Consider the following 26,249-nt stretch of genomic DNA (forward strand, 5'->3'; position numbering starts at 1 on the left):
TTCGTGTTCATTCATAATATTGAAACGTAAGTTGTATTTGATGATAATACATAACATATATAAAGGTTGAGGATGAACACGGATGCAGCCACTTTCATTATTAATTCAAATGTGCGTTATAAAATTGAATATGACCATGCATGAATCTCTGGTCACCTTTGAGATGGTTAAAAGTTTGGTGACTTATGATTTAGACAGTGTTATTCAGGAATAATTTCCGTTTCCATGTAACGCATTAAGTCTAATGTCAATAAACTTATATATACTAATGCAAACATATAACAATGTTTATAAATGTAAAGGCTATAGGAAAGGTAACATGTCTATGACATTAATCAGAACAATTGGAATATTAGTAGACTGTCAAAGACCTGTACCAGCAGGAAATTCTCGCCTGTATAACTGCATTAGGGATTAAAATGAACATTGAAATATAGAATAAAGAGACATATCAAGCATGATAACTTTCCACTAGAGACCCAGATATTAGGATATAAACAACTATAGGTCACTGTATGACCTTAAACCTTGAGCAATGACCATAATATAAAAAAAATTAAGGTCTGCATCAAACTTGAAAGATATTGAATAATAAAAATTAAATTAATTCTTGTATAATTACGTGACATGAATGTTTCATAAGAATGCATACCTGTGATGGGCTGACAGCGTTTGCGAGGCATTCTATATTAAATTCTAATGCAATTTGTATGTAATAATTTTTTTCATTGGCCAAAAGTTGCCGTCAAATCCACAGTTGACCAGGCGTAACTAAGGATGGACCCGCCATTTTGAATTGTTAAATCAACAAATGTTCAATTACCACTATATAATCGAAAATAAAACAACACCTTCCTTGAATATATAATATAATCTCCAGTTTGTAAGTTTTCTTTTGTATGACGTCACATTTAGCCATGACGTCTCTGTGCCAAATTCATTCATGAAGTTTCGCAGATTTTTTTTATTTGTCAAATTTAGACCTTTTTTTTAAGTTTTATCGTATTATTTCTTTTTGTAATGCATTAGAATCGGAATAACATTACTGTAGTTGAAGAGTTGCCACTGTCAATTTTGATTTGACGGTAGCAAATCTCTGTTTTACTGTCTCCGCTACGCGTCGCCAGTAAAACTGTATTTGCGACCGTCAAATCTACAATTGACGGTGGCAACTCTTCAACTACAGTACTGTTATTCCTTAATTGTATTTCTCAATTGAATTTAACATTCATGACAAAACATGCTTCTTTTGACAGTTAAACAATGCATAGGAAAACACACGAACAATTTCAATAAGTTCACAATTTAATGGTTAATTTTGTAGCATCAAAATGTAATTATAAGAATTGAATGCTTCTTTTTGTAATTTTATAGTGTTGTAAAAGCATTGATCGTTCTCACATTTTTAGTATGAAGAGCTATTGCACTTAATACAAAATGTGCTTTGGTCCACACTTTTACACACCAATAAAGTTACAAAAAAACACTCAATTTTTAATTAAAGTTTTTATGCACTATCTGCACTCAGAAGAAAAAGCAATGTAGTTTTGTGTTTGTAAGACCACATGTTCTTCAAACTAAAGGGTCAAGGTAGTTATGTCTCAAGTAGATGTAATATTACAATAGAATGCACTTATATCATCATATAATCATTATTGTAATTGAATGAAAGGTTCACAAGTATTAGGAAAGCTAGAGTAATTATACCACTTCAGTCTGAGAGAATTGTCTGGAGGAATTAGTAATCAAACTTTGATGTGATGGGAATTCCAAAAACATAAAAAGTTATAAACTAATGGTGCACTTAAAATTTAAAAATATTAGAATGTATTTTTATTTATAACTGTATAAAAATTAACAATTTTCAATATGCCCTGTTTTTTTTAGTGTATTTCGAAAACCAATTATCAATAAAGCTAGGCAAAAGGAATTCACTGCAGCAAGCAACTGTGATATTCTAAGAATTTATTAGATAAGAGTCCAAGTTATTTAATACTCTTTATTAAGAGACAGATTAACAACTGAGTCAATAAAAAAACAAATTATCTCGACAAAACACAATTTTTTCTCTCAATTCTGTCTATGTTCACCAGAATTTGTTATGTAAACAGTTAGTGCAGGGAAGAATTCACACAGGGATGAACAATTTTAGATTTGTTGAGCCTGAAATGGGAAGGAAAAAATGATCAATGTGGTCAATGCTTGTAGTTAATGTTATATTAAAAGTACATTGTTTTGTTTAAATATATCACTGTTCACCTTTTAACTGATAAACCTGCAGTGCTTGTAAATTAATTTTACTTTGACATTCATTTTAATGCTCTACTGTCTTCTTCCAGTGTTTTGTAAACCATTTTATGTCCTTTTTAGTATTATTTTGCTATAATGTTTGATTTTATTTAACATTTATCGTTAATAGACTCAAGAATGGAAAAATATATTGCCATGTAACAATAGAAGGCTTAGAAATAAAGGAAACATTTAGGTTTTGATGTTAAATGAATGTTTATAATTATAGATTCTATATAGATTCTCTGGTCTAATAAAATTAATGGGAAGGATTTTTAATGCTTTTATAGAATGGTATGCACTTTTATAGTTTTTATCACCATAACACAACACAATTGAATTAAAGGACAGTACATGATTGTTGAAGGTCATATGGTGACCTATAATTGCTTACATCTACGTCATTTGGACTTTGTTGGGTAATTGTCTCTTTGGCAATTATACTCATCACCTTATTTTATATTTCATACCTTATTTTGTCAAAGATTAAAACAAGAACAAAAAATAGACATAACCAACAAGAATGGATCTCTATAATTAGTAATCAAAGGTACCAGGATTATAATTTAGAATGCCAGACTTGCGTTTCGTCTACATAAGACTCATCAGTGACGCTCATATAAAATAATTTGTAAAGTCAAACAAGTACAAAGTTGAAGAGCATTGAGGATAAAATTGAGAATGGAAATGGGAAATATGCCAAAGAGACAACAACCCGACCATAGAAAAAAACAACAGCAGAAGGTCACCAACAGGTCTTCAATGTAGCGAGAAATTCCAGCACCCGGAGGCGTCCTTCAGCTGGCCCCTAAACAAATATATGCTAGTTCAGTGATAATGAACGCCATACTAATTTCCAAATTGTACACAAGAAACTAAAATTATAAATAATACAAGACTAACAAAAGCCAGAGGCTCCTGACTTGGGACAGGCGCAAAAATGCGGCGGGGTTAAACATGTTTGTGAGATCTCAACCCTCCCCCTATACCTCTAGCCAATGTAGAAAAGTAAACGCATAACAATACGCACATTAAAATTCAGTTCAAGAGAAGTCCGAGTCTGATGTCAGAAGATGTAACCAAAGAAAATAAACAAAATGACAATAACACATAAATAACAATAGACTACTAGCAATTAACTGACATGCCAGCTCCAGACTTCAATTAAACTGACTGAAAGATTATACCCGGAAATAGATGCTTTCCGACCTTCTTCTTGGACAAATCAAATCAAACAAGTAATCTACTGCTCACTAATGGTACTCTGCCCCTTAAAGTATAAGGTAAGCAGGTAGTTGTTGTGATGAATCTGAAAACTATATTTGGAGAGACTGACATCTTCAGAGGGTTAGTTTCCCGTAAATAGTCGCCCTTTCAGTAAGTCATCGGTCAGGAAATCATGTGAATAAAAATTTATTGATACAACAACTTGAAACAACAGAAAACAAGAAAAGAATAGTGCTCTGAAAAAGAAATAATCTGGTATAAACGTTTGATGTAAATTTTATAAAAAGTTGACAAGATAGGTGGCTTGAAAATGCTAACATCGCAATTGTTCATATCCATGAGACATAACTCCTTAGAAAATAAGCAATCAATGTTGATTTTGTTTTGAACAAAGTACTTCACATTAACGATACAAACCTTTGATATACAGTGTAACCTGTGTTATCAGACACACTGGGGGACCAGAAAAAATGTCTGATTACACAGGGTGTTGAAATATTAATGTTTTTTCTGCAAGGATATGCATATTTTGGGGACCATGAAAATGTGTCTGTTAAAGCTGGATTTTGGAATACCCAGGTGTTGGTTTAGGCTGGTTTCTGATTGGGACAATTAGGGTAATTTCTATGTCCGATTATTATAAGTGTAGCTCTTCCATGAATTTCCCTTTTTTGTTTGTAAACCAGCAAACGACTGGCAATGGGATTTTTCAGAGGGGGGAGTTTTAAACAGCCAGCATGAACGGTTGTCGTATCTAGGTCAAATATGTCAATTTCCAAATTGAAAAACATTACAGTCATAATAAATGAATTAGTAATAACATGTGCATCATTTAAGAGTTTGGAAATGTTTTAAATTAATGAAATATAATAAATGCATGACAATCTGATAAAACTCATTATTCTGCAGTAGTCAATATACACATGTGCAAACAAATTTTATTGGATTTAGAGCATGGGTTTATTCACAAAGCAAAAGAAGCACGTCATATTAGAATTAGTGTTACAAAAAAGTCTTATGAATTTCATTGGTGAGCACAAATTATGCTTCAATGTTACAAAGAAGACTTATGAATTTTATGTCAGCAGAAATCATAATTCAGTACAAATGAACTACAAATAAAAGTCTTGTTAGATTGGTAAGTCATCACAAATTATGATATTCTTTAGTGTTTCAAAAATGCCTTTCTAGGTCAGCACAAAATATAATTTAGTGTTAAACAAATCTTTAAAATCCGGAAAGAAATCCTTCTTAATTAAGATTACAAAATCTTCAGTAATAACCTAGAATTTATCCTTTCTAAAGATAATTAACCTCAAGCTGATGGTTATGTAACTTACTTAAAAGTGTAATTTTATAATCAATATAATTTGATGTGAAATGACATCTTATAAATAGTCACTTCTTTAGATGTAATGAAATTGTCACTTATATAAGGCTGATAGCTTGGGGGAAACGCAAAGGAAAAGCATAACAGATCCTTGAAAAACGAAGACCAATTTTCTTTCTGTTATATAATTTTCCGCAGAGAATTAACAGTTTAATGAAACTGCATCTGTCTTTGTAATGAATAATTAATGTGCAGATTAATTGACTTTATCGTAACCTCCTTCAGAATGTGTAATTCTTAAATAGAGTTATTAACTCGAATATGGCTCACTAGAAATTGTTCTAATAAAGAAAGATGACCTGAAAATAAAACTTTATCAAGATTTGCACAAAAAGTATTACCTGATTACATAACATTTGCAGATCTATTATGTATTGGTTTTGATTAATGATATGTCATCACCTTATCCATTATCATTAACTCATTATAAGTCAGTGCTTTCATACTGACATGATTTGTTCATAAATTCATAAATTATTATTAAAGAATCTAAGGTTCCAAGTTCCAACTCCCTTGGGCAAAGTTGACCTCAGATGAAGTAGGCTACTTATAGCATTCTATTTAGTTTTTTGGGGGGTTCTTTAGCCTCTAATGCTGTAGTGTATTCACAAATCCTGGCTTCCAAATGTTTCGGTTATCATTCCTTATGAAGGTAAATCCACAAAAGTGCTTCAGACATCCATTTCATTTATCAACAAAATATTTTTTCATGAATTGTTCTATATTTTTTTTATATTTTCACTTTGAGCCTAAATTAAAAGCTACAGGAGATATTCGTTTTTTTAACCAATCGGTTTGTGAAATTTAAGATATTTTCACATTGTTATCACATGGTGTGAATGAATTTTCTTCCAATAATTCTATTTTAATTTTACAAAGAGATTAAGAAGAATTTAGTTTTTGAAACCAAACTTGCTTTGTTGAAGATGAGAAAAATCTAAGGTAGTCACCTGAAGGTACATATGTACTTTTAGGAAACTAAGTTTGCTCTTTTGTATATGTCAATGTATCTGGACACTGATTGGACAAAAAATACAGCTTCTACTGAACATATTTTTCAAAGCTGATGGATCTGTTAGGTGTTAAGAAACACATCAATTATAAGAGGAAAACTATGGAACAACAGAAACACTGACCTGCAACAAAAACAAAACACCAACATACATAGAAAAGACTATTTAAGAACATTTACCATATTCCTGTCATAAGGTACAGGACATTTTAAGCTTGGTGGCTTGAACCTGGTTTTATGGCTAGCCAAACCTCCTGGTGGTAAAATTGGAAATAAAATAAAAGATTAAGAAGAAGAGAAAAGGGTCCATTTGAGACAGCAAACTTCACCCACACAAGACATAAAAAAGAAATCAACAAATACTAAATATGTAATGTTACGGAAATCCTTGTGTATTTTCAATACTTAATTAATTCCATTGAACCATACAGAATAATATTTTGCACAGTCTTTCCTTTTTGTTTATAGAAATCAATCTTCTTTATGGAGGATATATGTTTTCGTGTTGTAATGTCAAAATATTATATGACATGATGATAAACTTGTTGTTTACCAACTTTAGATAATTGTTTGTCAGCTAAAATTATCTTTAATTTGTCAGATTGATGACAGTTATATTGCTGCCTTGTTGACAATTATGCAATAATTAACTATGGAAAAGGAAGCCCAAGATGTAATAATATGCTATATTACAACAATTGTAACAGCAGGCTTTAAAAGAAGGGGGTGTTTGGAAAAAGATAAATTGTATTTCTTGATATGTTGAAAATAATAAGTGGTAAGTCTTAATCGGAACAGTAAATTTCCATTTTATTAAAAGGCATAAGCTGTCCAATCCATGTTCCCTTATTCACAGTGTAGATACTATTCTGTACGCTATCCGGAAGTCGCGATTTTCGAAGCGATGATTTCCAACCGGCTAAGCTATTTCAGATTTTTTGACTGTATGACCAGTCGTGATTTTGAAGAAAAAACAACAGCAATTTGAAGGTATATACGTGTATATGTGATATTATGAACTATCCAGGGAACTATAACGTGAAATTACTTTCATCAGACAATACAAATATATTTCTGATGAATTTTTTAGATGACAAAATAATTGTATTTTTGTTACATCAGTCTTATTTAAAATCAAATGCCTAAAATGTAATACATGATTCGCTTGTGGACTTTGTAATAGTGTATCGTTACAGTTATCTGTTTATAGCTATTACATTTTTAAAGATTATTTACACTGTCCTCCGTTGACCAATTGATGATAACATAAATCAAGCTTGTCGCTTTTAAAATAACAAAAAATGGATAAAGACAGCTTTGCGAAGGGGGTTAATTCATGTGATATAATTTTGGTAAGTTTACAGAAATAGAAGGTCCATAATGCATTAATCGAGTACAAATGGAGCAATTTCAGAAAACTTTAATGATTGGTTTAGGAGGTGTTGGAAATACCTGATGGGTGCCCCCATATAATGCAATGTTGAAGTCCGTATCTTATATAAAGTAACCCCATAAAAGATTTTTACTAAAATTCGAAATAGACGGTGCACAATACAGTCATTATCATTTATGATAAGGAATCTGAATAAGATTAATTAATAGTTATATCAGTGACGGATTAAAAAAAAGGGGGATCCGGCAGTTTGAAACCCTTTTTTTAACTATCAATGCATTTGTATGGGAACATAAATAAATTATATTTGAAATCCCCTTTTCTCCTGGATTGGAACCCCTCTCCATTTAATGAATGGCTATTATCTATTTTGAATTTATTGAACCATAAAACTAATTTTTGACTCTTCACATTGAATAATCCGCGAAGCGGATTATGTAAAATGTGAAGAGTCAAAAATTAGTTTTATGGTTCAATAAAATCAAAATAAATTATTGCCATTCATTATAAAAAAAATTCTATCAAAAATAAGAACTTTTTATATTATTTATATTATCAATAACAACGTACACACATGTTGGCGTATGAATACACACCGTCAGAGTGGGCGTGTCGCCATCAAAATTGACAACATTGAAAATAAAACTAATAATTTTAACCAATCAGAAAACAGTAAATACACCAAATTTATTAATTTAAAAATGGCCGGAACCCCCAATGTATATAAAGTGGTTTATGAGGAGATGCGCTTGCAAAACCGGCGAAACATATTGTACCGGTCGAACGGACGAACGGAAAGACGGACTTCTTCATCACTTTAACCCCCCGCTTGACAAAGTGGTACATACAATTGAGTGTCAAAGAGACAGCTCTACATCTTAACCAAAGTGAAGGAACTGTGAACAATTATAGGCTACAGTACGGCCTTGAATGTGTGTAAATACATGCATTTTTATATAACAACTAAATCTGTGTGTTTGTACAATTTTAAGTATAACGGAGGACATTTCTGAAACTTATATACTAGTATACATCAAACCTGTCTCTTATTTTAGCAACATTTAAACATCCTTATACTTAATGTAGTAAGTCGAGTACACCCTATTAAGCTAAAATATGTTTCAGGATGTGAATGTATTGAAAGATATTTGTGTTATTTAGAAAAATGCCACCTTCTAATGTATCGTAAATAACTTTGAAATCACCACTAGAATACAGTGACATAAAGACTGATCATACAGTTTTAAAATATACAAGCGAGACTGATCTTACAGTGAGAAATTCAAACAAGTGTAATTTTCTTATTTCTGGCTTCAAAGATCTGGTTGAAACTTTTACCACCACTTGAAATATACTTCATTTAGTTAATTAAGTCTGGATATTACGTTAATTTGAACACTAAGAGGGTAAAAAGATTGTTTTTAGGTTCGCCGACGGATTTTTTTTAGTGATGCACTTGAAAATCTCTTGATTAAGGCAAAGATACGAATAATGAATGTGCGGAATTTAATTCTAAACCATTTGAGAATATCTATGTCGGCTGAATTAATCATTAAGCAATGTACAGATGATCAACTTACCGTTTAATTCAGTATACCCATCAAATTTAAAATGTGATCCAAAAAGTTCTCGCTTCGAAAATCGCGACTTCCGGATAGCGTACAGAATAGTATCTACACTGTGTTATTCAACTTAAATTCTAATTTTTGATTTATAGTATAACCAAATTATAAAAAGTCTAAAATAAACAATTTATGTCTCATGTACTGGATAATATGTTAGGTACTTATATGGTATATAAGTTAGGTTTATACATAGTTTGATTTTAATTACTCAGTAGTCATTATTTTAGGATTTTCCCAGAATGTGTATTTTCTTTGCTGTTGAGATGAAACAGATTTATTATCATATGTCAATCAGTTAGATGTGAAGTTTATCACATGTTCTTAGCAGAAGGTATAATTACATCAGTTCCAATAAAAATATACATGTCTTGTTAATTAGTGACCACTTGTAACTCGAATAATTCAAGCCCTTTCCGTGTCCGATTTTCTCCCACACGAGGGCTTGAACTCCTTGTGATCATTGGCCGCGTCGCCTGCTCTCTGTGAGAGAGAGCCAATCAGCGGCAATCAGGATATGAGTCTGCGCAACTCTCTTGAAATTGTCTTACCAAACACGTGTGTTCAATTAACACAAATCCGATAATAATTAATTAACATCAGTTTACATCATTTATCATCAATTAACATCCAGAACTCCTCCTTCTTTAGCTGCCAATTTAAATCAAAATTCCCATATTGCAAAGCGGTGTGAATTTTCCGGTTGACGGTCTTCATCGAGGAAGACGTTCAGGCGTTAATGTAGCCTTCGTAGATCAGCGGAATATAACGACTGAATTATTCGGGTTAGACCACTTGTGGCATTTGGCTTCCTTTGTCCTTTGTTTCTTGATACATTAATCTGGGTGTAGTTGTAACTCCTCCCACTTACGAGTATCCCATTAAGAAGTTGTGTATTAAAAACCTGTGTATGCTGCCTTGAGTATTCATTTATTTAAATGCAGATTAAGCAGTTATAAGAATAATCTTGGCTCTAATAGTGTTTAAGCTAAAAACTTGCCTCCCACCGACCCCTCCTTTCGCCTTCAATATTGCCATGACAGGGGAATCAATCTCAGCACGGTTTATAGATTTCATTTATGAAATTTTATCACTGGTTGTTTCAAAAATTTCACTCATCCCCCAAGAATTTCTTGGGATAAACTGTCAAATTTCATACAAATTCATTCCAACACCAATTTAACATCAACACTACTAGGCTTCCTCATAACTTCCTTATAGGCTTCCTCATTGTCTCATTATAGGCTTCCTCATAGCCTGATAGGCATGATAGCCTCATAGGCATGAAAGCCTCTAGGAATGATAGCCTCATAGGCTTCCTGATAGCCTCGTGCATTTATTTTGAACCATCGTTCAATTGGATTGGTGTGATGTCAAGCCAGGGGTCTATACTTTGCTACTTTTCAGTATGCACATAGCTAGGGTCTTGGTTTAGGCATGGAGCAAAACATTAAATTTTTTAGCTGAGTAGTTTCCCCAAGGGCCAAATTATAATTGTGATATATATATATAAATAAAAGTTGTTATTAAATTATGATTTATGTTTAATTTAAACATGGATACCAATGGCATTGCTACACAGTATTTCCCAGGAGTTTATTTACAAGATAGGTTATAGCAGGAAAATTAGGTTGATAATAATGTGAGCACTAAATCCTTTATTTTACAAATTGACGTAATAAATAAGGGAGATAATTCCAATTGGCGTAATAAAAAATTGTACTGAAATTTATTAGGACAATATCAGCCAATCAAATTGCAAGAAATTACTCTAGATTAGGATAATATTATTTATGCCTAATCCATCATCATTGTCTGTTAACTTTTTATAAAATCTTCTCTGAAACCATTGGGACAACTTGACAACAATCATCATAGGGTATCAAGTTTCAAAAATGTGTTAAATTATCTTGAGTAACAACTTGATAAAATGGAAAGGGAAAAGCTTTTTTTGAAAAGGAACAGTATTTAGATTAATTAGGGCTGAATATTAGTATTTGATTTGTCATAGTTTGACCAAATTTCACCTCTCAATATTGAGCAATGGCTGTATATATAAAGCAGTTAACTCTAAGGTGTACAGCTATTGACTGAATTAAACAACAGAACTGTAGCCTAGACTGGTCTGATCAGGTGTAAACAAGTTTGTTCATCTAGATGAGAAGATTATAGACAAAGACCACTGGCGGTGAAATTAATACAATGATAATGCCATAAAGCCTTGAAAGTGATCAAAATATAAGATAAATGAGCTAAACAGCAATTAAACAGATGAGACTTGAATTTATAAGTCATAATCACTAAATACAGTTGACATTATAGACAAGGCCATCTGAGGACAAATCTTAGGTAGGTTGACCTAAGACAATTTCTAATTTCCTTTTGAAGATATGTTTTCAATAGACAGGAAGTCTGATAAGTGGGGAAATTAGATAATTATAAGATATGGCATCAGATGATTTGAACCAATAATGATCTTCTGAGCAGGAGAAGAAAACCTCCAGTATTGAAAATGTAGCTTTGAATTGAAATTGATAAACTGCAAACTGCATGTCTATGCTTTGCATGGTAAAAGTAATTAAAATGATTTAAGTACCAAACATTTGTTTTAGCATTAAACATATCCTTTTATCAAGCTTTTAGAATTAGCCAAGATCGATCATTATATTGGCATTTCCAAAGGAGTACCAAACTTTAAAATGCAAAAGCTGAGATGTTTGAGAAATGTCACTTCCCAGTGTCTAATTAGCGTGTCAGGTTTGTTAGATCACATAATTAGATGAAGGGATTATATCAACTCCGCTGACAATCAGTTTTAAATAGTTCTCATGATAATCATCCCTTTAGAATGTCTTCTCTAGTGTTGTTTCTCACTATACATTTATTTTAACAAGATTTATTCCTCTCCTTTTATCACCATGTCTGTGACATGTTGTCGTGGGGCTAGACATTTAGCTATCCTACATTACATCAGCCTTGTAGGCTTCGACATTTAGGCTCAGTGTGTGGTTCAAGTTCCATTTAGACATCAATAACCTTTGTCAAACCTTCATTGAATTTTACACAACATATAGACAGAAGCTATTTATGATCAAAAGACCAACAGAATCCATATCAAAATTTTTATATCAATTTTCGATATTTTGGTGATAAATCAACTTTATTTGTTTTTGCAGTTAACTTGTAGATTTAGTCGTACAATTTTTCAAACATTAATAAATTTGACAAACTTAAATGGGATTTTGTGAAACTTTTAGCCATCACATCTTTAATTATTAGACAGAGAAAAAATCTGATTGAACATTACATGGTAAAGAATGTCAAGATTAACTTCCTGTTTGCACCAACATTATTAGATGATTTTTAAGTTATTACCATAAGATGAAAATATGTGGCTAATTTTCATGTTTTTTGCTTATAACTCAAAAATTATATCATATCTGCTATTTGAGGCAAAATTAATCAGCAATACATGAACTACAAAACTGCCAAAACTGCCAAACATTAAGTATTGTAGATGACAATTTGGTTTTTTTTACTAATTTTTATACGTCCGTCTTTTAGATGGGACGTATTATGGTATACCGTTGTCCGTCCGTCCGTTTGTCCGTCTGTCGTCCACACTTCAGACAATAACTAAAAAAAAACACTTTCACCAATTTCCATGAAACAGAAACTTAAGTGAATTGTTTATATCTATTGACATAAGCTCCTTTCGTTTTTTTTTTTTAATTTCAGATTTTAAAAGTTTTGGATTTATGGGGCTTTATTCATAAAAAAGGGGGGATTTTCAACACTTAGGACAATAACTCAAAAAGGCTTTCACCAATGTCCATGAAACTTTGGTGAATTGTTTATATTTATTGATGTAAGCTCCCTTTCAATTTTTATAAATTTCAGATTTTTTAAGTTTTGGATTAATGGGGCTTTATTCATAAAAAAAGGGGGATTTTTAACACTTCGGACAATAACTCAAAAAGGCTTTCACCAATGTCCATGAAACTTTGGTGAATTGTTTATATCTATTGATGTAACAAATAACACTTAATAAAATCTGATGAAAACATAAAATTTGTAAAATCTTTAGTTCAATTTAAAGCATTAAATTTCTTGTAAAAAACAGGTTCCATGAATGTTATACGTTTGTACTATTATTGAATGGTTGCAAGGATGAAAGCACATTATCAGTCCCTGAGATACTAACTGTTCCCTGAGGCATATATCATTTTATTATAACATTTTTACTATCTAAGCTATGGATAAAAATCAAATAATGTTTTTGCATATAGGATGTTTTACTCTTGTTAAAATTAGTTGCAACTGAAATCACAAATGATACCTTAGCATTGCAGCTTTTTAATAGAGTTCGGTTTCGGTGGAAGGGTTAAGCGCAATAAAAAATGTTATAAAACATAACTAGTCTACAATAGCACATAATAAGTGAACAAGTGACAACATGAAAATCCTAACATGTGACTAAATATTCCTTAAATGTTAAAGGGTGTCATTTTATGAAAAAAATAAGGAAATCAAGTCTCCTAAACATTTATCAATATGATCATCTTGTGAATATTCTAAACAATAAAAAGGTAATAATCATTATCCACCATATTAAGCACCATTTGAACAACTTTTGCATACATCTTTGTATAATTTAGTATGGATTCCTTACTGTGTTCAACAGAATCTAACTATGAGCAATATACCCCAAGAAAATTACCTTCTTTCAAACTACTATAAAATTTGGAAATCAGCCATAGAATTACTAAAACCCATAATCATATATCACTTTCCTTATATTGAATTGAAGACTTCTATGTTATATGCCAATGTTAATGATATTTGTTTTTTATGCTTAATATTGAAAAGCTGAACTAGGTTTAATCATCAGTGTCTTCTTCACTGTAATCACTGTCCTCATCATCAGAAAAATTCTCATTTTCATTCTCAGAAGAGGCCTCCTCATCATCAATGAAATCTTTATCTTCATCACCTACTTCCTCATTTAGATCATAACTTTCAGTAGAGTCACTTTCACCATCTTCACTTTCCCTGTTATCTTCTTGCTGCTCCTCATTGTCATTGTAGTCTTTTTTGCCATTTTTATATGCCTGTCGTCAATGAAATCCTTACTTTCATCACCTACTTCCTCATTTAGATCATAACTTTCAGTAGAGTCACTTTCACCATCTTCACTTTCCCTGTTATCTTCTTGCTTCTCCTCATTGTCATTGTAGTCTTTTTGCCATTTTTATACGCCCGTCGTCTTTCAAATGACGGGCGTATCATGCGCTAAAGCGCAGCCCTTTATTATGTTTTTGCCTATTATCTTGAGAACTATAACACATAAGTAGAAACTGAACACCAAAAGTAATCAGAAATACAAAATCTTAAAATAAAATTTCAACAATCACATGTACATGCGCACCAACATGTATTCTTCAGTATTGACCATTGAACAAAGAGGAGGACATATACAACATATCTGACTATGATATTCCCTGTTATAAAAAAACTAGAAATAAAATGTTATCAGAGATGTGCAATCAATACCAAATTCCCTGATAGAACAGGAAATAATATGAGATATAACAACACAGGCAACCATCGACATGGTTCCTGACTTATGACAGGGAATGGATTTATTTTTATAAAGGCCTTTCTGAACTGTTGTTTGCAATAACATTAACGGTACCAATTTTTCTGCACCAGATGCGCATTTCGACAAATAATGTCTCTTCAGTGATGCTCGTGGCCAAAATATGTAAAATCCAAAGCTTATATAAAAGATGTAGAGCTATAATCCAAAAGTTCCAAAAAAGTATAGCCAAATCCGTGAAAGGAACCAGAGCTTTGCACGAGGGAGATACATTCCTTAATTTATAATATTTTTTAACATTTTGTAACAGCAAATTTAATAACACAAAAAAATCCGTATTTTCATGCCAGTACCGGAGTACTGGCTACTGGGCTGGTGATACCCTCGGGGACTAACAGTCCACCAGCAGAGGCATCGATCCAGTGGTAGTAATAACATTAACGGTACCAATTTTTCTGCACCAGATGCGCATTTCGACAAATAATGTCTCTTCAGTGATGCTCGTGGCCAAAATATGTAAAATCCAAAGCTTATATAAAAGATGTAGAGCTATAATCCAAAAGTTCCAAAAAAGTATAGCCAAATCCGTGAAAGGAACCAGAGCTTTGCATGAGGGAGATACATTCCTTAATTTATAATATTTTTTAACATTTTGTAACAGCAAATTTAATAACACAAAAAATCCGTATTTTCATGCCAGTACCGGAGTACTGGCTACTGGGCTGGTGATACCCTCGGGGACTAACAGTCCACCAGCAGAGGCATCGATCCAGTGGTAGTAATAACATTAACGGTACCAATTTTTCTGCACCAGATGCGCATTTCGACAAATAATGTCTCTTCAGTGATGCTCGTGGCCAAAATATGTAAAATCCAAAGCTTATATAAAAGATGTAGAGCTATAATCCAAAAGTTCCAAAAAAGTATAGCCAAATCCGTGAAAGGAACCAGAGCTTTGCACGAGGGAGATACATTCCTTAATTTATAATATTTTTTAACATTTTGTAACAGCAAATTTAATAACACAAAAAATCCGTATTTTCATGCCAGTACCGGAGTACTGGCTACTGGGCTGGTGATACCCTCGGGGACTAACAGTCCACCAGCAGAGGCATCGATCCAGTGGTAGTAATAACATTAACGGTACCAATTTTTCTGCACCAGATGCGCATTTCGACAAATAATTTTTGCAATATATAGGATTGCTTGATTGTTGGTTGCTTAACTTCCTCAATATATAGGAGGACACTTATACCCAATAGATGTTATTATTCAGTTAATAATGAAACTTTGATTAGATATTTGCTGATTAATTATTTTGGATTACATATTTTTTAAGAAATAGAGATCATAGTTTGCCCATGGGAACTGCATAAAGTAGAGAATCAAAGTAATAACTAATAGGATTTGGAATAACTCATAATAATTTATTCCTGCAAGTAACCTAGCTGTCACTTAGGGAGTGTTTAACCATAGTCGAATTAGTTAGTTTTGAATTTACTTCTATGCTTACCAGTTTAGGACCCTATTTAGTAGGATTAGTTGTCAGACCAGAAACTAGACTGATTAGCCTTTTTTCATTATTATTTTAGCTTTAAAGATACCTTGTTGTAAACCATTCAGGGAAATTTTTACTATGTTAATTTCAAAAGAATGAAAAATTCTAGAATGGAAATATAAAGAGTTATGATAAAAAAAAAAAAAGTAAATTCACAAAGTTACTGAAGGCTGAGGAAAAATCAAAATGGAAAGTCCCTCATCAAATGGCAAAATCAAAAGCTCAAATAGTTATCAGATCAAACAAATGTTTAACAACTGTCATATATAGAAACCTTTTGTCAGCTGAAAATTTTAAGATAAAGTAAAACCTTTTATTAGGTAAAGTGAGGAACCACAGACATCTTTTGATTAAGATTTAATAACAGTGGTCTATACTAAGCCATAAGATAGCAGGAGATTGCAGATTTGTCATTTGTTTTCATAATATTGGCTAAGTTATCTCTATGCAGAATATTTAAAAAAAAATACTGTATGTAACCAAGAAAAAACCAACAAAAAGATGACACCTGGAGGTCAGTATAATCTTCAACAAGAGACCCATGTCTTTATATGTCAAGCTTAAAATATCACATTGTTCTAGAAAATTAGGGATTATAAAAGATATTCCATCAACACATAATTCCCTGATGAACCAAAAAATAAAATTGATACATTACAATACAGGCAAACACAAACATGGTTCCTGATTAATGACAGGAAATGGAATTATTTTTATAAAAAGCCCTTTTTTGAACTGTTGAATGTAATTTATGAGATGACACTAATACCCAAAAGAAGTAACAATCCTAGTTAATAATATAACTTGATTAGATATTGGCAGATTTATTATTTTAAGAAATACATATCATAGTTTGTCAAGAAACACAACTTAAAATAAATCATTAATAGGATTTTCATATGACCTTGTGATGAAATTTAATATTACGTTGTATTTATATAATTTCTATGATAAATTATCTTTGCTTTATTTTAATGATTTTATAAATGGCATATTTGAAAATTGATAAGAAACAGAATCTGTGTTTGATAAAGTGTACATTTTTTTTGTATAACTGGACCTAGAATTCCACAAACAGATATCAGCTGAGTTATATTGTAATGAACCAAATTTTACTCTGCAGATATCAGCTGTTTATCTCTGCACATTTTTGCATACCTTTACTTAAATTTTAAGCATACTGACAAAAACCAAAATTGAAGTTAAAATTGAAATATATTGTTTCCTCAATAGGTGGGAAGAAACAGTATAATTATTGGGATGCTGAGAGTTACCATGCAGGGCTGTCTGCAGCTGCTAGGAAGAGAGTACAGAATGCCTTTATGTCTGGTAGACTAAGAGTTGTGGTGGCTACAGTGGCATTTGGAATGGGTTTGGATAAGAGTAATGTCCGAGGAGTTATCCATTACAACATGCCCAAAAGTTTTGAAAGTTATGTCCAGGAAATTGGCAGGGCTGGAAGAGATGGAAAGCCATCACATTGCCATGTGTTTTTAGATTCAGAGGTAAGTTCTTGCTTATACACTGTTTTTTTTCTTTCTCAAATGGTTTTCTGTCGCATGACAGTTTAATTACTCACATGTATGTAATATAAACTTATGATACAGATTTTAGTAGTACTAAATTGCTCAGGTCTATTTTACCAGTCCTGCAATTTTTATGTTATATAGGTTGGGGTTTACATCCTAAACTATTAGATTATAATTAGAACCAGGAAATAGTGATCTTACATAAACTTTCAGAACTTCCTTTTGGAGTAATGTCTACACACGACATTTTTAATACATTTTTGTATAAAAGGCTTGACAACATTTGAGCAGTGTTATGTTTAGATCTTGTTCTAATTTTTATCAAAGGTACCAGAATGATAATTAAATACGCCAACGTGCGTTTCGTCTACATAAGACTCATCAGTGACTGTCAGATCAAAATTGTTATAAAGCCAAACAAGTACAAAGTTGAAGAGCATTGAGGACTAAAAATTCCTAAAATTTGTGCCAAATACGACTAAGGTAATCTATTCCTGGGATAAGAAAATCCTTAGCTTTTTCGAAAAATTCAAAGTTTTGTAACAGGAGTTTTATAAAAATGACCATATAATTGATATTCATGTTAACACCGAAGTGCTGACTACTGGGCTGGTGATACCCTCGTGTAAACAATTGTTCCTAGAATTGCAAAAAATATCACATGCAAGAAACTTTGTCAAACACTATTATTATATTGTTATATAAAATCTAAGTAAATACTGCTTTGGAAGTTAAAAGGTTGTATACTCAGTGAAGAAAGGGATACACTTTTATGCAATTGATGAAACATAAAGATTGACTTTCACCACCATATTTTATAAGTACCATTTGTTTGATATTAACAGATAAGGCCATAAATATGCTTTATTTAACTTTGTATTCAACAAATACCAGGTCTTTTACATGAAAGCATTAATTTAGCCTTCAATCCTAATTTTAATGTAAAGGTAAGTGTCAATGTAAATTTGTGGATATAAATCAACTGGCTTCTGTATTCAAACCCTTAAGTTCATAATGCAGCTTTTAGTCATCATGTACAGGTTATCACTATTCTTTCTTTGAGTTGCTAATGTCACTGGAAAAATTAGATTAGAACTTTTACAGGAAATTCAAATATAACGAGGTCTATTAACAATAGCTCCCATGGCGCTCTCATTAGATCAAGCCATATTAATTATGTGTATCAGCTGGAAAATATATGACAATTAAAAAGTAGGTAATGTCAAAACATAGAATTATCAGCACCTGGTAGTAATTAAAATAATTTATATGACTAATGAGAGCATTGGATCTTTTGTGTTTTGAGACCTCTTAATGTCAGTACTGTCTTTTACTTATCTAAACTTTACAAATTACTCTGTTATTGTGTAAAGATAATACATATTTTGGAATCTGAAGTTGACATGTTTATTCCATTACTTTTCATAGGAAATGATTATACATTCTGAAGTACAATATTTCAATTGATTTCAAACTAATCATACAACTTTGTCACCAGTATTTATGAATTTGCTTTTTATTAGAATCAGTTGCAAAAGAAAACTGTACACACTCAAGAATTAAATTTTGTTTCATTCTTATTTCTTCTTTCATGTTTTACAGTCTGTGCATCTGTACTTTTGCTGTTCGTCTGTCTGTCCAGCTTCAGGTTCAGTTTTTTGGTCAAGTGGGGACATCATTGTACTATGAACACATTCTTGTTTTTCTGGTAGTTTATATTTAGTAAATATTGTGAAAAATAATTTATATAATGCATTTTCGGATATTTAAATAATATGAGGCATACCTGCACACAATCTTTAAAATACAAAGTCTCATTAATTTAATCCCACAAAAATTGAAATATCTGATTTTTTATAATATATAAACATAGTTTTAAATTTTTTTGTATTTTGTTTCAAACTTAACGCACAAGAAAACAATCAGGCATATGGACATTTTAGTTGCATAGCATTAGTATGTATGAATGAATGAATGAATAAATATTGTATTTGCAAAAATGTAAATAAAATGCTATGGCACTAGATAGACGAGTATATACAGTAAGAAAAAAATCCAAGAGATAACAGAGAACAATACATAATGTAATCAAGGACAGTTGATTGACACGAAAAATGATTATGATTTCAGACACATTTTTATTTGAAAATTTCAAATAAAAAATATTTTGAAATCATAATGTTTGCAACTAAATTAATTTTGCTTAATGATATTACTGCAATAAAGTATGGATGTTTTCTGAAGGTAATGATGATTGAAGGTTATCCTGATCTGATTTATTGCCATAATATTTGCAGCTAGGGAATTGCTCAGAACAATTATTCATATTCATTTTGGATGGAGTTGTATTGTGATATGCATTGAGTTTTAAAGAAGTCTTCAATAACTTTGTTTTCAGAAAAGATGGAAAGAGGTTTGAATAAACCTGCTGTAATTAAAAAATTCATAGGCTTGAAATCGTTAGATAGAAAAAAGTAGGTTCCTACTAGTCACTAGTAGCACGATTTCAGTCTGAAACGGTCATTTTGGTCTGATCACATCTTGATTGACTGGATTTACCGCTAGAAAAAATCGTCAAGATATTTCAGATAGTTAAGTCGCCGTTCAGATCGATAGCCTCATCAGGTAAATCAGTTCTTTAAGGCGTGTCAAGACGGAAAAGACTGAATCGTCTAGCGGGTTGTTTAGACCCGTTAAGACCGTGTCAGACCAAAACAGACCATGGATACAAAAGAACGTTCAAAATTTTCAGACCCTGTTTTGATCCGTTCAGTATACCGGTTTGATACCACGAGTTGTGCCCCTTCTACTCGATAATGCATTTTAGATTAATACATGTATATATGTATTTTATTATTAGAATTTGAAGTATATTTTGATTAATTAAAAAAAAAAGATTAAATCTTGTGTTAATTCTTTATTTCTTTTCTTGTTTTGTTAAAAACTAATAAATTATTCTTCTATATATATATGTTGTTTATTTTTTAATAAATGTTAGTTTATATAAATATATATTGATAGTTAAATGCAAGGACGTACGGTAATTGTATACACACCAGAATGTATGCCATAAATTTAACCTTGAAATGTTGTGAACACCGGTAAAAATGTTTTTTTGTATTTGAAGATTAGTAAATGAAAATCCTAAACGTAACCTAAAAAAGTTAAGGAGATGTGGTATGATTGCCAATGAGACAATCCACAGAAATGCAGCGGAGGCAAATTAACACAGTCATGCATATTTTTGTTTTATGCATGACAGTTTCTTTAATTCGTTTTCTGTTGATATATGTCCTAGTTTACCGTTGAAGCTGTTGCTTTTTTGGTATGTTTATTTTTTTTTCGTGCGAGTTACTCTATTAAAGTTGGACAAAAATATTCCCGACATTCGGAAATTCGAAAAAAAGACTTCCCGGATCCCGAAACCTGATCATATACTGCATTCAGTCTCTGTCGGGACGGTGTTAAAATATCACCGTATAAAAATTTTCATTCAAACAATATATCCTTATAATATTTATTTTCTTATCCATATAATATGTATATAGTACTTTGTATATACTTTGTATATATATATATATATATATATATATATATCAGTCTAAAGATTTGCACAACGGTACTGATATAAGATGTTATAATAGGAAAATGTTGCTATTAAATCGTGCTGACAAATATTTCGGCTCAACAAATAGCCTTCTTCAAGTGTCACAAGTTTTAACAATACTTAGTATATATATATATATATATATATATATATATATATATATATATGGCGTTGATTTGAAATAAAATCTGTTTTAGTTAAAACGGTCGAGTTCAATGGCACGTGCTAGTAATCAACCGGGTCAACAGGTAACAAAATCAATGATCCATAACGTAAGAAAGTACATGCCTATTATATTTTACAATTACTCTCATCATCATTCTTGATAAAAAGGTCTAAACTTTAATAAAGAATGAATGAACACGTATTAGTGATGTCTGACCTTCAGTTTTTAATATAAATTAATGCTTATATTTTTTTATATTGAGCAAAGTAACGAATGTGAATCTATTAAACGTTAAAGGTTCTTACAATATCATATACCAAAAGACCATGCAAAATATTTGAGCGCCGCATGTAAAACCATTAAAAAAACATGTACTGTTAGGAAGTTTGTTTAGTATTCAAAAGAAACGTTTCGCTTCTCTATATAGTTTAGAGAGTATTCCTTTAAATTGTGTCAGTTATATAAAGTAGTGTGTATTTGTATTCTATTTATTCATCTAAATGTATCATTATAATATACATTTTGTATTTCACAACTATATATACTATAAGTTGTAGTGTGATTGATTGTTGTTTAAAGTCCAGTGGCAAATACTTCATGCATGTTCAGGACCAGCTGTAAGTTTATGACATGTATGGAACTCACCGGTGTAGTTTTCACGTGTTATAATAGATAAAAGAATAATTAATTTTTAAGATATCGAAACATGAAGGAGGCAAGGCGCATGGATTACCCGCACTTATCAGTTCTTTTCTCTTTTTTGTCTTAAAAAAAAAAAAAAAAACGATTTTTTTTTTATATGTTTATATAATTTACGATAACTGTGGTGTATACGTGCTGTCAGACGAAAGATACATATGTGCCCTCTAAATATCTTTTTTTACTATGGATTGTTTGCTTTCGTATTGACGTTTAACACACAACTTTAATTACTGACTGGATGTATGTAGAAATTCAAACGTACTGGAGAATGAAGGATGCAAATCCAAGCTTTGAATTAAAATGGTCATTAAATTTGCCACACAAATAAAAGAACAAGTGTAAGTGTTGGAATGACATATACAATATATCAACATGTGCATTGTCGGAGAATTTAATTTTGATTTTACTTTGGTAACTGGACAAAATTGAAGAGAGGCAGCCCAATCTTTTCTCCTTCTTGTTACGAGTACAAATAGATTTTATTTGCTTTATAGACATCGAATAGAATTCAGGGCATAACATTACGGAATATGATCTTCAAAATATACAATTTAATACCAATAACATGTAACAAATACATTGTTTATATATATATATATATAAAAGTAATTTTTGATCATCAGTGCAAGCAGTAGCGTTTGTTTGATTTTAAAACACGAATCGATCTATACTATTTAAAATTACAATACGCAAGCTGAAACCGTACCAAGTGATTATTATTTTTGCACACGACATCTAGGCTGTCGTCCCACCTCTAACCGTAGACGGTTCTCTTGGTGGGGATATTGTGCATTCAACCGTGGATATGGTAAAATATATCTGTAATAAACAAAATTGTAATGTTTTGATTGTGTAATGTCTTAATTTTTAAGGTTACGCGGGTTCGGTATTAAGCGGGACAATTGGTATGAACACATTTCGATATACGTGTAAATTATATTAAAAGAAGCTTTCAAACGCAGTTATTTTCGAGGATATTTAAAGATACAAATAAAAAAATCCTTTTTATGTTTTTGAATTAGGCTTTTAATTTCCATTCCTAATTATATATCATTGTAGAAAAAATTTATTTTATACATTTAAAGTACATGTAATTCTTTATGCTAGCTAGTCCATGAATAAAATTGCATAAATCACAAAAACACATTCGGGAATAGCAAGAAAGTTTACCAAAAAAGTAGTAGGAACTTTACTGTTTTTTTTATCATATATATTTCTGATAGTTTTCCCGACCTATTCACCTATTTTCAAACTTAAAAAGGGACCTCTTTCAGCGGCACGAGCCTGGAACATGTACACATGACAGTTGTAAGTAACAGCTATATAAATATACAAGAGAAGATGTGGTATGATTGCGAATGAGACAACTGTCCACAAGAGACCAAAATTACACAGACATTAACAACTATATGTCACCGTACGGCCGTCAACAATGAGCAAAGCACATACCGCATAGTCAGCTATAAAATGCATTTCAAAGATACTATAATTAGAATAAAAGGTTAACGTACTTACAAAATATGTCATCTTAAAGAATGTGATTTCACAAATAAATTATTTTCAAATTCGCAGTCCAAGTCAACCTAAAATCAGTTACACACACTTTTAATGTTATAAATCCATTCCAACAATATCATTTTAAACACACACTAGCTTGCCTTTTCATTAATTTGAATAATACAAATTCAGCTAAATTTTGTTCATTCCCATCAACAGAGAAATCTCACACTCATCCCAGACGTTAATAATACTCATGCACTTCAATTTTGATAAACAATTTATTGATACGGATGACAACGCTTTAACATACGGTTACATTAGGGTTAAAAAAAAATGTGAACTTGTTTTTAATTGAATTCAAAGATAGATTAAACGGTAGCTTTAGGCAGCAACCATTTGATTTTCTGGGGGTGGAAAGGGGGGGGGGGCTATGTTTTTTTTTGGAAAAAAAAGTTTGTTTCGAGTTTTGGAAAAAAAAAAATTGTTTTTGACTCTGAGAAAAAAAATGTTTGTTTTACCCTCAGCTGACACTATATGTAATGCTAATATTGAAAGAAAAAAAATTTGTCGCCAAAAAAATGTTTGGAAAAAAAATCCCCCCCCCCCCAAGAAAATCAAATGGTTGCTGCCTTAATAGTGAAATGTACTATTTTTTTTAAGACTCGCCTAAATGTATGTTGCATAGATGTATTAGATCATGCTGTAAATTATATTTATAAAACCATTTATTTGTAAATACCGCATAAATCAGTCTGTTCACTGTTTGAATATAGAAACTTGTCGATTTTATAATATTGAGAGATATCCGAGATTTTGTAATATGGTGTGATAAACAAGTAATTGAAGATGAATATCATTTTATTTTAGTATGTGAAAAGTATAATGAACTTCGAAAGAAATTTATCAAACCATATTGTTGGAGAAAACCGTCGAATCTTAAACTTTTTAGACGATCAATGCATTTGAAAGGGGGCATATATATACAGTTGGAACTCGCCCCTTTTTTATGCTCGGTTGGGACCCCCTTTTAAAGTGGTTGGGTTCTCACCAGTATCTGTTCATAATGTAAAGGAACTAACCAATTAAAGGGAAGTTTTTATTTCTGACTGAGAAGGTACGAAATTAAATTCATTCATTAATGCTAAAAATCCATTTGATCCTATTCTGCTGTACTGTTATAATGGTATACCTATACTTATATGATTATTTGACTAATTGTTTAAATGTAAATATGTTTCACTGATGTAATTGAATATTTGTAATAATTGTTTTCTGTAAGTTGTATTGCTTACGAATAAAAGATTATATTATTAATAAAATAAATATTATAACTTTCCTTTTTTGATTGGATGACCATGCAGTGGTGTTGCAACGCCAAGGAACTGGTAATAGAAAGCTATTTTGATTTGATACATATGACAATGAATCTTAACAAAAGGTTCTATAAATTCAATTGTGAAAAAAATCACAATACCGTGCATTAACTCAACAACCGTCCATCGACAAATATTACTCGATATTCATTGAAATGATAACAAGTAAACAGTTATTGTAAAAGCAGAGCAGTCTTAAATTCTAATAGTTTTGTCAAAAATGATTCAAAGTTTTACCGATGCAACGATATTTTATATATTTTGAGTTGAAATGGCCTAGCGGTAGTCTGATCACTTCGAATCTAACACGCTTAATCTTTCCTGGGCATTCGTAAAGTTTTTAAACTAAAATAAGATCTTTATTATTAGTAATCAAAACATATGTTATATGTAAGCTATCTATTATAAATCTACGAGGAGTTTCAAGAAAAATGGGGGGGGGGCATTGAAGTCTAACTTTATATATGTAAAAAAAAATAAAAAAAAGATCGAGATGTGGTATTGATTGCCAATGAGACAACTCTCCAAAAGCATGAAAAGAGATTAACTTCATAAAGTTATAATAACTAACCCCTTTCAAGACAGACTTTGTCATTTCTGCGGCTCAAGAGATATCTGTGACGAATATCATTATATCATGACATGTTAAGTGTTGGATGTAGCTACAGATAGACAGACATTTTATACTGGAATATTGCTGCAAATTTTATATCAAAGGAATCGCTTTCACATTCTATACTATTATGTACTATATTAATACACACTTAATCATTTTTTTAAAGTTCAAACTCTGAATTGAGAAAAATTGAAAGGAAAGGCAAAAAAAAATTTAAGAAAAAATATACTGAAATTAAAGGGAACTATATTTGTGAACGAAAATTGACAACGAAAATTGAAGGGGGATAATTGTGTTCCCGGACCAGTACTAACAACACAATTCATAAACAAAAATAAGATAATCCGATCAATTTTGTTGATTCAGGGACTTTCCTGCTTGGTTGGATAATTCACGGCTCAGTAATTGGTGTCATTTTTTCAAAAGAATTAACAAATCTATCTTAGTTCGATTTCAAATTCTACCAAAATTTAACTCTTAGATAAGCAGCGTGTACCAAATATATGCATCCATCCTGCAAATACGATGAATATGAAGGATCCTGAGTGCACATTGTATGTCCTGAGTGCACTCAGGAGGTCATTAGCGGTATTCAGACGTACCCCAAATAAATGAATGAATACAGACAAATATCATACAAGTACAAGGCACTGATATACACATATG

The 26,249-nt window shown here is 31.4% G+C and overlaps 1 protein-coding gene across 1 annotated transcript in view; it reads left to right on the plus strand.

Moving 5' to 3' along the window:
• LOC139524734 (ATP-dependent DNA helicase Q4-like) overlaps positions 1–26,249 on the plus strand; it is a 210,832-nt gene that overhangs the window by 57,413 nt on the left and 127,170 nt on the right. The window contains exon 15 of the mRNA XM_071319782.1: positions 17,324–17,595. Coding sequence (XP_071175883.1) covers positions 17,324–17,595 — 272 coding nt within the window. The remainder of the gene's footprint in view (positions 1–17,323; positions 17,596–26,249) is intronic.

This window comes from Mytilus edulis, chromosome 5, assembly GCF_963676685.1.
Source record: "Mytilus edulis chromosome 5, xbMytEdul2.2, whole genome shotgun sequence".
Lineage (NCBI taxonomy): Eukaryota > Metazoa > Mollusca > Bivalvia > Mytilida > Mytilidae > Mytilus > Mytilus edulis.